Source organism: Trichechus manatus, unplaced genomic scaffold, assembly GCF_000243295.1.
Source record: "Trichechus manatus latirostris isolate Lorelei unplaced genomic scaffold, TriManLat1.0 scaffold00034, whole genome shotgun sequence".
Lineage (NCBI taxonomy): Eukaryota > Metazoa > Chordata > Mammalia > Sirenia > Trichechidae > Trichechus > Trichechus manatus.
The window spans coordinates 7,462,140-7,477,829 of NW_004443970.1; the positions used below are offsets into that span (position 1 = coordinate 7,462,140).

At 38.2% G+C, this 15,690-nt stretch overlaps 1 protein-coding gene across 8 annotated transcripts in view; it reads right to left on the minus strand.

Annotated features, from left to right (window-relative positions):
• Positions 1-15,690, minus strand: part of TBC1D19 (TBC1 domain family member 19) — a 187,668-nt gene that overhangs the window by 61,902 nt on the left and 110,076 nt on the right. For all 8 annotated transcript variants that reach the window (XR_002823879.1, XR_002823880.1, XR_002823877.1 and 5 more), the window contains one exon: positions 10,093-10,155. Coding sequence is in view for 2 of the 8 variants with exons in the window: in XM_023730229.1 (XP_023585997.1) it covers positions 10,093-10,155 (63 nt within the window). In the remaining 6 variants the exon portion in view is untranslated. The remainder of the gene's footprint in view (positions 1-10,092; positions 10,156-15,690) is intronic.

Here is a 15,690-nt window from a genome sequence, read left to right on the forward strand (position 1 = left end):
CTCTTCTCGGAAAGTTTGGTAGAATTCTCCAGTGAAACTGTCCAGGCCGGGGTTTTTTTTTGTTGGGAGTTTTTTAATTACCTTTTCAATCTCTTCTTTTGTTATATGTTTATTTAGTTGTTCTACTCTGTCTGTGTTAGTTTAGGTAGGTAATGAGTTTCTAGATATCTGTCCATTTCCTCTAGGTCTTCAAATTTGTTACAGTATAATTTTTCATACTACTCTGTTATCATTCTTTTAATTTCAGCTGGGTCTGCGGTGATACCACCCATCTCATTTCTTACTCAGGTTATTTGCTTCCTCTCCCGTTTTTTCTTTTGTCAGTTTGGCCGTGGTTTATCAATTTTATTGTTCTTTTCAAAGAACCACCTTTTGGTCTTGTTAACTCTTTCAATTGTTTTTCTATTCTCTTATTTCATTTAATTCTGCTCTAATTCTTATTATTTCCTTTCTTTTGGCACCCAAGAGCTTCTTTTGCTGCTCTCTTTCTACTTGTTCAAGTTGTAACATTAATGTTTTGATTTTGGCCCTTTCTTCTTTTTGGATGTGTGCATTTATTGCTATAAACTGACCTCTAAGAACTGCTTTTACTGTGTCCCAAAGATTCTGGTAGGATGTGTTTTCATTCTCATTTGATTCCGTGAATTTCTTTATCTATCCTTAATTTCTTCTATAACCCAGTAGTTTCTGAGCAAGGTGTTGTTCAGTTTCCATGTGTTTGATTTTTTTTCCTTGCTTTTTCTTTTATTGATTTCTACTTTTATGGCTTTACGGTCAGAAAAAATGCTTTGTAATATTTCAATACTTTGGATTCTGTTAAGGTTTGCTTTGTGACCTAATACGTGGTCTATTCTGGAGAATGTTCCATGTGTGTTGGAAAAGAAAGTATACTTGGCTGCTGTTGGGTAGAGTGTTCTGTATACGTCTATGAGATCAAGTTGGTTGACTGTGGCATTTAGATCTTGCATGTCTTTATTGAGCTTCTTTCTGGACATTCTGTCCTTCACCAAAAGTGATGTGTCGAAGTCTCCTACTGGTATTGTGGAGCTGCCTATCTCTCTTTTCAATGTTGTTAGTTTTATGTATTTTGGAGCCCTGTCATTGGGTGCGTTAGTATTTATTACGGTTATGTCCTCCTGGTGTATTGACTCTTTATCTTCCTTATCCTTTGTGGTACATTTTACTTTAAAGTCTATTTTGTTAGAGATTAATATTGCCACTCCTGCTCTTTTTTGATTGCTGTTTGCTTGATATATTTTTTTCCATCCTTAATTTGTGTCTTTAAGTCTAAGGTGTGTCTCTTGTAAGCACCACATAGATGGATTGTGTTTTTTAATCCATTCTGTCACTCTCTGTCTCTTTACTGGTGCATTTGTCCATTTACATTCAGCGTAATTATTGATAGGTATGAGTTTAGTGCTGTCATTTTGATGTCTTTTTTCGTGTGTTGTTAACAGTTTCTTTGTTCCACTTAATTTTCTGTGCTGAGTCATTTTTCTTTATGTATTTTCTTTTCATCTTTTTCATTGTTGTTGATTTTGTATTTGCTGAGTCTTTATGTTTTTCTTGTTTTTTATTTTGATGTGTAGGATGATTAGTTTCCTTTGTGGTTACCTTAACATTTACCCCTATTTTTCTAAGTTTAAACCACTCTTCTATTTCTATCACCTTGACTTCCTCTCTATATGAAAGATCTACAACTATGTCTTTTAGTCCCTCTTTTTTGTTTTACTGTTGTCATGTTTTACATATTGACATATCTGTTTCCCTATTTTCAGTGTTATAGCTTTCATTTACTTTTGTGACTTCCCTATCTGGGTTGATATCTGGTTGCCCTGTCCTGTATTCTAGTCTTGGTTTGTTATCTGATGTTACTGATTTTCTAACCGGAGTACTCCCTTTAGTATTTCTTGTAATTTTGGTTTCGTTTTTGCAAATTCCCCAAATTTCTGTTTATCTGGAAATGCCCTAATTTTGCCATCATATTTGAGAGACAGTTTTGCTGGATTTATAATTCTTGGATTTATATATGTCATCCCATTGCCTTCTTGCCTGCATGGTTTCTGCTGAGTAGTCCGAGCTTAGTCTTATTGACTGTCCTTTGTAGATGATTTTTCATTTCTCCCTAGCCACTCTTTAAATTCTCTCTTTATCTTTGGTTTGACAAGTTTGATTATAATATGCCTTGGTGACTTCTTTTGGGATCTACCTTTTGTGGGGTTCAATGAGCATCTTGGATAGATAACTTCTTATCTTTCAAGATATCAGGGAAGTTTTCTGCCTACAAATCTTCAACAATTCTCTCTGTATTTTCTGTTATCCCCCCCATTCTTGTACTCCAATCACTCATAGGTTATTCCTCTTGATACAGTCCCACATGATTCTTAGGGTTTCTTCATTTTTTTTAATTCTTTTATCTGATTTTTCTTCAAGTAAGTTGGTATCAAGTGCTTTATCTTCAATCTCACCAATTCTGACTTCCATTGCCTCAATTCTGCTCCTATGACTTTCCATTGAGTTGTGTAATTCTGAAATTTTATTGTTAATCTTCTGGATTTCTGATTGCTGTCTATGTATTCTTGCAACCTGTTAAATCTGTCATTATGCTCTTCTCTAATCTTCTTAAGTTCCTCTATTGCTTTGTCTGTATGTTCCTTGGCATGTTCTACATTTTGAATAATTTCCTTCCTGATCTCTTGAAAAGTTCTATATATTAACCTTTTGTGCTCTACCTCCGGTAATTCCAAGAAGTTCTCTTCCTCTGGAAAATTTCTTGATTCTTTGTTTTGGGAGCTTGCTGAAGCCATCATGGTATGCCTCTTTTGGTGATTTGATATTGACTGTTGTCTCCAAGCCATCAATAAGTTATCATACTTCTTTATTTTGTGTTTGCTTACTGTGTCCTAGCTTCTTGTTTTGTTGTGTTTTGATATGCCCAAATAGGCTGCTCGTGTGAGCTAGTTTGATTATTGGCACCTATGAAGCTCTGAAGTCCTGTTACCAGGTGGTTAGATCTGTTACTAGGTATGTGAACCCAGGAGCGTTTACTTTTCTTGTATGGATTCAGAGCAGCTGTCTAGGTAGGCGGTCACCAAATGTGTGGTGCAGGCTCTAACTTATAGTCCTAGACAGGCACAGGTGATTGGTGTAGGTACAAGTATCTGGCTGCAGTAGTGGGTCACACACTGAGCAAGGCAGGGGGCTGACAGCTTTCCCTGAGTGTCTGGGAAGAATGCGTGTCCCTGTTCCCTAGACCACATAAGTGGGTGGGTTTTGCAGCCAGACTATAAGCACCCAATGCTGTTGGCTGTAACGATTGGGAGGCATCACTTATTCTTGGACCCCTGTCGCTGATGACTAGTGGCGTGGGTGAAGCCACCAGTCCTCAGGCCACTGATGTGGTTAGGTGAAGACCCTCTTTAATGGGCAGAGCAGTGTCAGATGTTACGAACCTGCCACTTCACCATATAGCGGATACAGTTGAAGTTAGGCTTCAGGTATATACCCTGTTGTACTGTGGTAATGAGGGCCTACACTGTTGAAATGGGCCCACACAGGTCTCTGCAGGGGTGAAAGGCATTCAAAGTCCGTGGACCCCTCATGCCTATGCCTAGGCAAAGGAGCTGTGCCTACCCTGAGTTCCTGGTTTAGGGAAGTCGGCAGATTTTTTTTTCCTCTTTGTTAATTTGTTCCATTTCCAAGGCCAGGAGAATGGTTCAGGGTGTGTGACTGGTCCTACTTCCAGCCCAGGGGACGTGGTAATCGCTGAAGCCAGCCTGGAACCCAGTGCAGAGTGGGGAGGGGGCAGGTAAATGGGAGACAGGTTTTTCTCAAAGGAGGTACTTTTTGATCCATGTGGTAGGTCAGACGCAAGTACTTATCTTTTGCAAATTGAGCGCCACTTTTCATGGTTCTGGATGCCCGAGTAGACTCTCTGCCTCTGGGTCTCTCCCAATGTGGAAAATGCCTCTCGAGAGCCACTGCTTGCCTCATTGCGCAACCAGCTGAACCGACCTGAAGGATGCCGGCTCCCGTCGGGTGAAGTCTGGCAACTCCTCGCTGCTTCCAAACTGTCTCTCCCTCCCCCTGCCACTCAGTCCGATTCCTCAACTTTGCCTTGGATGTTCAGGGCTCCTAGACTGTCACATAGAATCAATTCACTTGTTTTTTCGGGTCTTTGTTGTAAGAGCGTCTAACTACTCTGCCATCTTGGCCCCGCCTCCCGCTTTTATGTTTTATATGAACAAATCTATTAATACTTTCTTTTATGCTTAAAAAGTCCCTCCCCACCTTTATATTTTACATATATTCACCCAAATCATGTAAGTCACTGCTGCTGTTCATCAAATATTTCTGGGTTTTCCCCTTCAGGAACTTATTTCAGCTTGCATTTTCTGGCCTACTTGGTGTTATGTGTGGCCATGTGACTTGTTTTGCTCAATGAAATGAAGGGACATATATCACTTGAATGTTTCCAAGCGGAAGCTTCAAGACCCAGAGCATAGTTAACCAGGTTCCAGAGACACACAGTCCTGCCAACACCTTGATTTTAGCCCAGTGAAACCATTTTGGACTTCTGACCTCCAGAACAGTAAGAGAATAAGTTTATGTTGTTTTAAGCCATTACCAGTAAATGCGCGTTAATTTGTTACAGTAGCAATAGAAAACGAATACAACCACTAAAGTAAAACAATGTAAAGGGAAAATATACTTACAAACCTCTTTTTAAAAAATACATTTATAAACATCTATCATTGCTGAGAGGGAAAACAATTCCTAAAGAAATGTTTGCATTAACTTTCCCTTAGTTTAGCAGGCTAGTGGGAGCATAGTAATTTCAGAAGAAGCTCTGTGCTTAAATACATATCCATAGAATCACTATTGCCCTAGAGAAGACATGATATCTGAGACTGCCATAAGGAGAATATTGGTGACTATAAAGTAATAATGTCAGAGGTGTATGTTAGATAGTATGTAGTGGTGTGTAATCCTGGGATATAAGCAAAGAGCTGCCAACTCCTATTCTAACCTGAGTTGTTGTTTTAACTTCTGAGTTTTCAATTGCTGTATCTATAAGAAAATGACAATTCAACTGTAAATTTGCTAGAGCATGTTTTGATAATATGAAGATAGTAACTACAATTAAATACCTAGAAGATTTTACTTTAATTACTTACTAATTAAGTAAAAAATTGAACTTTTTTGGGGAAAGGTTATACATGGCAATGATTTACTTCATTTTAAACAGCAGTAAGAAACTGGATGTGTAATTCTGAACTATAGTTAATATAGTTAACATAGCAGAATTATATCTAAAATATCTACATATAGCTGTAAAAGGTTTATAGGGGCCTACAGCTTTCTTCCGCTGCTATTCATAAGGTTTTCACTGACCAGTTTTTTCAGAGGTAGACTGCCAGGTCCTTCTTCCTAGTCTGTCTTAGTCTGGAAGCTCCACTGAAACCTGTCCACCATGGCTGATCCTGCTAGTATTTGAAATACAGGTGGCATAGCTTTCAGCATCACAGCAACATGCAAGCTGCCACAGTAAAACAAACTGACAGATACGTGGGGTCTCTGGATCATAACAAATTATGGATACATTGCGAAGAATCGGAATTCCAGAACACTTAATTGTGTTCATGAGGAACCTGTACATAGACCAAGAGGCAGTCATTTGAACAATACAAGGGGATATTGCGTGGTTTAAAGTCAGGAAACATGTGCATCAGGGTTGTATCCTTTCACCATACTTATTCAATCTGTGTGCTGAGCAAATAATCTGAGAAGTTAGACTATATGAAGAAGAACAAGGAATCAGGATTGGAGGAAGATTCATTAACAGCCTGCAATATGCAGATGACACAACCTCGATTGCAGAAAGCACTTATTGATGAAGATCAAAGACTACAGCCTTCAGTGTGGATTGCACCTCAACATAAAGAAAACAAAAATCCTCACAACTAGAGCAATAAGGAATATCAAGAAAAATGGAGAAAAGATTGAAGTTGACAAGGATTTCATTTTACTTGGATCCACAGTCAATACCCATGGAAGCAGTAGTCAAGAAGTCAAATGATGTACTGCATCGGGCAAATCTGCTACAAAAGACCTCTTTAAAGTGTTAAAAAGCAGAGATGTCACTTTGAGGACTACAGTATACCTCATCCAAGCCATGGTATTTTCAATTGCCTCATGCAAATGCTGGACAATGAATAAGGAAGACCAAAGAAGAATTGACACCTTGGAATTATGGTGTTGGCAAAGAATACTGAATATACCGTGGACTGCCAAAAGAACAAACAAATTTGTCTTGGAAGAAGTACAACCAGAATGCTTCTTAGATGCAAGGATGGCAACACTTCACCTCACGTACTTTGGACACTTATCAGGAGGGACTGGTCCCTGGTGAAGGACATAATGCTCGGTAATGTAGAGGGTCAGTGAAAAAGAAGACTCTCAATGAGATGGACTGGCATGGTGGCTGCAACAATGGGCTCAAGCATAACAACGATTGTGAAGATGGTGCAGGACTGGGCAGTGTTTCATTTTATTGTACACAGGGTCGCTATGAGTCAAAACTGACTCAACGACACCTAACAATAACAACATAGCTCTCTTCAGTCTCTTGAAGATATATAATGGTGAATGTTTCACATAAGAAATGACTACAATTACTTTAACTTACAACTATTACATAATTTATCCATTTGTTGTACTCTGGTATTTTTATCCAAACCAATCTGAAGAATTTCAAAAGATTAATTTTCAAGAATGCTATTTGAAAACACTCTGCCCTGATTTAAATTTCTATAAATTAAAGGACAATGTGGCTTAGTAGGCTTTGGAATTGGACAGACATAGCTTTGGATCCTAATAACTGTATGAGCTTAGACTCTGAGCCTCTTCTGTTTCATCTGTAAAATGGGAATAAAGCTACCTTACAGGGCTGTTGAAAGTATACGAGAATGATAGTGCTGACAATTTCACTTGCAATGATTATACAACACTGAAAAGCAAAATAAAAAGTAAGGACCTTTTCCTGATCCAGTTTTCTGCTTAGCTATGGGTCTCACTCATCCTCTTTTCTCATCACATTCTTATGGAGAAAAATAAACTTTTAATAAACCTTAAAACTCCCTTCACTGTATCCTGTGTTTCTAATCTTAGCCATCAATATCACCACGTATATAACTACCAAATCCTGAAAACTTATTCATCCTTGACTCTTCCTTCTCTCTCAACCTGCATATTTAGCCAGTCATCAAATCCTTCTGTTCTACTTTTGATAGCTTCATTAATTCATTCAGCAAATATTTACTGAACACCTACTATATGGCAGACACCGTTCTAGGCACCAAGAAGACAGTCGTGAACAAAAACAAACAAAATCTCTGTTCTCATAGTGCTTATTTTTTGTGGAGGGAGACAGACCAAAACAAAACAAGGCAAAAACCAGAACAACCACAAAAAACAAAAAAAGCAAAGTATATAGTACGCCATATAGTGTTAAGTGCTATGGAGAAAAATAATGCAGAAAAGAGGGATAGCACAGAGGTGGGGGTGTGTGTGCATGTATGTGTGCGTGTGCATGTGTATGTTGGGGGAAGTTTGCTATTTTAAATTAGGGACCTGAGGTGGTCAGGAAGTGAGCCTGGGGTAATAACATTACAGGCAGAAGGTACAGCTCCTTAGGAGCAGATTGGCAAGTCTGGAGTTGAAGAGGGAGATCCACGAAGAGACATAAAATTGAGAGTTGTCAGTTTATAGATAGTATTAGAGCCATGAGAATAGATAAGATCATCACAAGCAAGGATAAAAACAAAACAAAAAAACCAGCCATCTCTCCCATGGCACTCTCTACTTCTCTGCTGGGTTTGATAACTCATTGCAATGGCCATACACAACTCATAGACCATACTCAGTTATGAGGTTTATTAGGGAAGTATTCAGGATCAGGAAAGACTCAGGACACAGTTCTTCTATCAGGACAGCTCCTTCTCAGCTGAGCCTGCAGGCAGGCATCTCCCTCTGCTCTCAGCCCTCAGCCTGGCCTTTGCCCTGCTTGGGCAAGTATTACAGCTTTTTAGCTCCACCAATGAGTGCCCAGAGGCACCCCAGTCTGCCAGTAAGCCTTGTCCTAAGGGCGCTCAGCTCTTTTGGTCTATGGATTGGCATGCCTACTGCAGTCGCCTTGCTCCATGGGCTGGGAAACCCACTGAGCCATCTTGCACCGATCTCCTGGTCCCACTGTCGCCGTTTCTCTGCTGTTGGACTCTGCTGTGCTTGCCGCCAATTCTCGCCATCTTGCACAGTCTCAGGTGTTACAGCTCTCTCTGTCTCCTGTGTCTAGGAGGTTCTCAGTGCAGGGACCCTAGGTCCAAAAGTCATGCTCCGCTCCTTGCTATTCTTGATGCTAGTAACGTCCCCTTCCCACCTCTGGGATTGGCTCATTTTAAGCCTATCAGGATGGCAAAACTGACCAATCCCCTCATTAGGTTCCATATACATTATTTGCATGGTCCCATTCCCATAAGAGTTCCACACACCTTATTTGCATTATTAGCAGGCTGTCCAATCCCCTTGGTGGGCCACAAACAGCATATTTGCACAGTCCCACCCAATCATTTTGTGGGAATCACAAAGACCAAGGCTGGAAGGGCCAAACAAAGTAATTCACTGCACTGCAGAGTCCCCTTCTTTTTGGCCAATCTTGGTCAAAGTGAAGCTTCCATCATCCTTGGTGGGGAGGTAGGGGGAAGGAGGGAGTTGGTTATGGCAGGAGTACCACAGGCTCTTTCTTACTGACATTTAGTAGATTTTTTTGAATAAATGTTTCCTCATTTGCTGATTTGTTTTATGAACTTAGGACAGTTTCCAGAGACTTTAATTTATATATATATATATATATATATATATAATATTTATATAATTTTCACCAGTTACACCTTTTCTATTGGGGTATAGGTCTGTGAAACTCCTTATGCAATAATTTCCACTCAGTATTTCTTAAGTAGAGGTTATCAGTAAACTAATATTTCCATATAAATGAAGTATTCACTTTGTATATTCAAAAATTTACTGAGTACTACTAAGAATTAGGCACCACGTTACATATCAGCTATATAAGCAAATAAGCTTTTAGAAGATTTTTGTATTTTCCAACTTTTAATTAATAACTAACTTTATATTAAAATACAGAATTTTTAGTCATACTTTTGAAATCATTGAAATTCTCTTAAAATTGTTTCTAGGGTTTAAATTTTAATTTTATAAATAAATTTTATAAAGTCTATAGACTTCAGCTCTTGGAATGTTTGATTAATTAAACCTTCCTGAGACATTTCTTTGTAACATTTTCTTCTCTCTTAAACACACACACACATACACACACACCACCAACATCAAACAAAAGCCTGCCCATCCAAACAGCTAGGACTAATTTACATTTAATTAAGCAGAAATTTCTAAGTGGAATCTAGAAATTCCTCCATGGCATTTATACTGACATTCAATCAAAATCCAATTAGTAATATGCATGAGAAATCATTTAAAAAAAAGAACATAATCTAGGCAGTTATATAGAAATTACATATTTTGTGTTTATGATAAACTAATTTTATTTAAATAAATATGCAAAAGACCTAGCTAAGGGTTCAAGCATCCACAATATTAGCATATGAAATGAATAAAAAATAATCATGATAAATTGATTAAAAAATATTTAACTACCTTAAATAGAAAAGTATCATGTAAAATGATTTCCCTAAACATCTTGTGTGGCTTAAATATGAAGTTAACATCCAGTTAAAAACCTGTGCCCAAAACAAAGAAAGCTTACCTGCCAAACTCTCCTGGTTGTAGCAAATATGACTAAAACACTCCAAAAACTCATTGCACACTCTTGTTCTTCTATCTAATCCCATACAAAGATCAAAAGTTAACCTTATCCCAACCTACAACATTTAATCTGATAAAAAATAAACATGGCTTGCATTTCAGAAGGATTTAGTTAGTAATAGAGATCTGTCCTAAAGTATATGATTTAGACAACCTAAACAGAATATAACTTATTTTAATTTTTACACTTACCTGATATAAATAATCTTCAAATACAAAATAATAATCATCATTGCTTGCTGTCAACTTCACATCCTATAATAAAAGTAGGGAATAAAGAGAAGAACTCAAATGAATCTATCATACTAAAGCATAAATATAATATCTACAAACAACATCATAATAATTTTATCACTTTTTGTATGTTTATAAATCTCTGGATTATATTTTATCACTGTTATATATTTACTCCCCCATATGTCTGTCAGTTTGTTGTACAGTGGGGACTTGCGTGTTGCTGTGATGCTGGAAGCTATGCCACTGGTATTCAAATACCAGCAGGGTCACTCACGCCAGAGAGGTTTCGGCTGAGCTTCCAGACTAAGACAGACTAGGAAGAAGGACCCGGCGGTCTACTTTTGAAAAGAATGAGCCAGTGAAAACCTTATGAATAGCAGCAGAACCACTGTCTGATATAGTGCTGGAAGATGAGCCCCTAAGGTTGGAAGGCACTCAAAATATGACTGATGAAGAGCTGCCTCCTCAAAGTAGAGTTGACCTTAATGACATGAATGGAGTCAAGCTTTGGGGGCCTTCATTTGCTGATGTGGCATGACTAAAAATGAGAAGAAACAGCTGCAAACATCCATTAATAATCGGAACATGGAATGTACGAAATACAAATCTAGGAAAACTGGAAATCGTCAAAAATGAAACGGAACACATAAACATCAATATCCTAGGCATTAGTGAGCCCAAATGGACTGATATTGGCCATTTTGAATTGGACAATCATGTGGTCTACTACGCCGGGAATGACAACTTTAAGAGGAATGGCATTGCATTTATTGTCAAAAAGAACATTTCAAGATGTATCCTGAAGTACAACACTATCAAGTTATAGGATAATATCCATACGCCTGCAAGGAGGACCAGTTAATACGACTATTATTCAAATTTATGCACCAACCACTAAGGCCAAAGATGAAGAAACTGAAGATTTTTACCAACTTCTGCAGTCTGAAATTGATCAAACATGCAATCAGGATGCACTGATAATTACTGGTGATTGGAATTCGAAAGTTGGAACAAAGAAGAAGGATCGGTAGCTGGAAAATATGATCGAGGTGATAGAAATGATACCAGAGATAGCATGATACAATTCTGCAAGACCAATGACATCTTCAATGCAATTACCTTTTTTCAACAACATAAACGGCAACTATACACGAGAATCTTGCCGATGGAATACACAGGAATCAAATCGACTACATCTGTGGAAAGAGACGATGGAAAAGCTCAAAATCATCAGTCAGAACAAGGCCAGGGGCTGACTGAAGAACAGACCATCAATTGCTCATATGCAAGTTCCAGTTGAAACTGAAGAAAATTAGAACAAGTCCATGAGAGCCAAAGTACGACTTTGAGTATACCCCATCTGAATTAAGAGACCACCTCAAGGATAAGATTTGATGCATTGAACAGTAATGACCAAAGACCACACAAGTTGTGGAATGACATCAAGGACATCATACATGAAGAAAGCAAAAAGTCATTGAAAAGACAGGAAAGAAAGAAAAGATCGAAATAGATGTCAGAAGAGACTCTGAAATTTGCTCTTGAATGTTGAGTAGCTAAAGCAAAGGAAGAAATGATGAAGTAGAAGAGCTGAACAGAAGATTTCAAAGAGCAGCTCGAGAAGACAAAGAAAGTATTATAATGACATATGCAAAGACCTGGAGATAGAAAACCAAGAGGGAAGAACACGCTTGGCATTTATCAAGCTGAAAGCACTGAAGAAAAAATTCAAGCTCAAGTTGCAATATTGAAGGATTCTATGGGGAAAATATTAAATAACGCAGGGAGCATCAAGAGAAGATGGAAGGAATACAGAGTCACTATACCAAAAAGAACTGGTCAACATTCAACCATTTCAGGAGGTAGCATATGATCAAGAACCAACTGTACTGAAGGAAGAAGTCCAAGCTGCACTGAAGGCTCCGGTGAAAATCAAGGCTCTAGGAATTATTGATGGAAAACCAACTGAGATGTTTCAACAAATGGATGCAGCACTGGAAGTGCTCACTCATGCATGCCAAGAAATTTGGAAAACAGCTACATGGCCAACCGACTGGAAGAGCTCCATATTTATACCTATTTCCCAGAAAGGTGATCCAACCGAATGTGGAAATTATTGCACAATATCATTAATATCATAGGCAAGTAAAATTTTGCTGAAGATAACTGAAAAACAGTTGCAGCAATACATCGACAGGGAACTGCCAGAAATTCAAGCTGGATTCAGAAGCGTACATGGAACTAGGGATATCATTGCTGATGTCAGATGGATCCTGGCTGAAAGCATGGAATACCAGAAAGATGTTTACCTGCGTTTTATCGACTATACAAAGGCATTTGACTGTGTGGATCAAAACAAATTATGGAGAACATTGGAAAGAATGGGAATTCCAGGACATTTAATTGTGCTCATGAGGAACCTGTACATAGACCCAGAGGCTGCTGGTCCAACAGAACAAGGGGATACTGCATGGTTTAAAGTCAAGAAAGGTGTGCATCAGGGTTGTATCCTTTCACCATACTTATTCGATTTGTATGCTGAGCAAATAACCCAAGAAGCTGGACTATATGATGAAGACAGGGGCATCAGGATTGGAGGAAGACTCACTAACAACCTGCGATATGCAGATGACACAACCTTGCTTGCTGAAAGTGAAGAGGACTTGAAGTACTTACTGATGAAGATCAAAGACTACAGCTTTCAGAATGGATTACATCTCAATATGAAGAAAACAAAAGTTCTCACAACCAGATCAATAAGCAACATCATGATAAACCAAGAAAAGACTGAAGTTGTCAAGGATTTCATTTTACTTGGATCCACAATCAACACCCATGGATGGAGCAGTCAAGAAATCAAAGGACGCGGTAACCAATGTCACAAAACAATATGTGAACTAATTGTTTAATGAGAAGCTAGTTTGTTCCGTAAACCTTAAACTAAAGTACAATAAAAAAAAAAAAAAGAAAGAAAGAAATCAAAAGATGCATTGCACTGGGCAAATCTGCTGCAGAATTAAAGTCCACAGCCTCCACTAGACTGTACAGTATAGACAGACAGTACAACTAGATGGTGCCTGGCTACCACCACTGACTGCTCTAACAGGGATCATAATAGAGGTTCCTGGACACAGCTGAAGAAAAATATAGAACAAAATTCTAAGTCACAAAAAAAAACCAGACTTACTGGCCTGACAGAGGCTGGAGAAATCCCGAGAGTTTGTACCCCGGACACCCTTTTGGCTCAGTAACGAAGTCACTTCTGAGGTTCACCCTTCAGCCAAAGATTAGACAGGTCCATAAAACAAAACAAGACTAAAGGGGCACACTAGCCCAGGGGCCAGGACTAAAAGGCAGGAGAGGACAGGAAAGCTGTTAATAGGGAACCCAGTGTCGAGAAGGGAGAGTGTTGACATGTCGTGGGGTTGATAACCAATGTCACAAAACAATATGTGTACTAATTGTTTCATGAGAAGCTAGTTTGTTCTGTAAACCTTCATCCAAAGCACAAAAAAAAAAAAAAAAAAAAAAGACATTTTTAAAGTGTTAAAAAGCAAAGACGTCACCTTGAAGACTAAGGTGTGCTTGACTCAAGCCATGGTGTTTTCAATCGCCTCAAATGCATGCAAAAGCTGGACAATGAATAATGAAGATGGAACAAGAACTGACGCCTTTGAATTGTGGTGTTGGCAAAGAATATTGAATATACCGTGGACTTCCCAAAGAACAAACAAATCTGTGTTGGAGGAAGTACAACCAGGATGCTCCTTAGAAGCAAGGATGGCAAGATTATGTCTCACATACTTTGGACATGTTATCAGGAGGGATCAATCCCTGAAGGACATCATGCTTGGTAAAGTAGAGGGTCAGTGAAAAAGAGGAAGACCATCAACGAGATGGACTGACATAGTGACTGCAACAATGCACTCAAGCATAACAAAGATTGTGAGGATGGCGCAGGACTGGGCAGTGTTTACTTCTGTTGTACATAGAGTCACTATGAGTTGGAACCCAGTTGATGGCACCTAACATCAACAACAATATAGTTACTCGACTAATACATGTGACATTAATTGATCTCAAATTCCTCACTCTTTTATAGGTTCCATTCTACTTCCTTATTACTTATTCCAATTTTATTTCCTTTTAATCTAATATTTAGGTATCTTAAAGTTGGGAAAGAAAAGTAGACACAGCCATACATCCGGAGGCAATCATAACAATCTGGCCCTAAATTACTGTTCCATCCCCTCAAAATATCAAAATCTTACATGTCTTTGTGATTATTCATTTGCAAATCATCCCTCCCTGGAAGGCTAGTAACACTGATTTTATGACTCATGAATTCATCTTTTAAGGGCCATTCATTGACTTCTCCTGGATAGAGTATTAGCTCCTTCCTCTAAAGGTAACTCCATTTCACACTTCCTGAGCTGAGATGACTTTAAACATTTCTACTCTTCCTATTAGACTTTGGGTTCTTTGAGCCCCAATGTTCTAATTGCTCTATAATTAAAACCAGTGCCTGGTACCTAATAAGTACCCAGTACATGTTTGACAAATGAATAAATAAAAATAATAAAATTGTTAAAAGAAATGAATTATAGCTTTATGGGAGGCAATGCATCACTATATGGGTAACCTTTGTTGATAAAAAATAAACAAAATCCCACAAAAATAAACCTCAACCTTCCCATTACCCCTAGGATGTCTGTGAATATTTTATACAGTAAGTTAGACCTGTTCCCTGTGTACTACAGTGTAAAGAGCATGGCCACTGCAACAGATTCAACTAGGATTTGAAACCCAGTCTTACTACTTCTAGCTGTATGACCTCGGGCAGTATGACTCCAACCTGAGTCACCTCATCTGTATATGGAGACAGCAACACCTACCTCAGAGTGCATGGGTAAACGCCAACCATAGTACCATACACAATGTACGCATCCAGAAAATTGTTTTAAAAATTAACCAAAAGCCTCCTCACTTAAAGTAGCCTTCACCAGTTTATAAGTGCATATATTTAAATATAGATCCAATATATAATCAATTCATCAAGTACTGATTGATAGGTTGGAATGAATAGTTAAACAAATGAAAAGCCCAAACAAAGAAACAAATAAAAAAAGAAGATAATGTTTATCTTTAAGAGCTACAATCGCACCAGCAAGAAAGCATACATATTAGAAATATGGGAATAACCACAAAGAAATATTATATAAATTCATAATAATATAGTTCAAACAGTCTGCCAAAATTAACCGACTTGAACAAAGCAGTAATCAGGGCAGAATGGAATGAGTCATGGATGACTCAGGAGAGAGTGAGTTTGTACTAAGTCTGGAAAACTCAAAGACAGATTAACAGAAAAGAAAGGAGTCAATCTTCTAATTCAGAAGTCAACACTGGCAAAGGTAGAAATTATGCATTTTCAAAAGGGGTGATAGTACTTTTTTTTTTTTTTAATATTTTATTGTACTTCAGGTGAAGGCTTACAGAACAGATAGTTTCTCATGTAACAGTAACACACATGCTGTTTTATGACATTGGTTA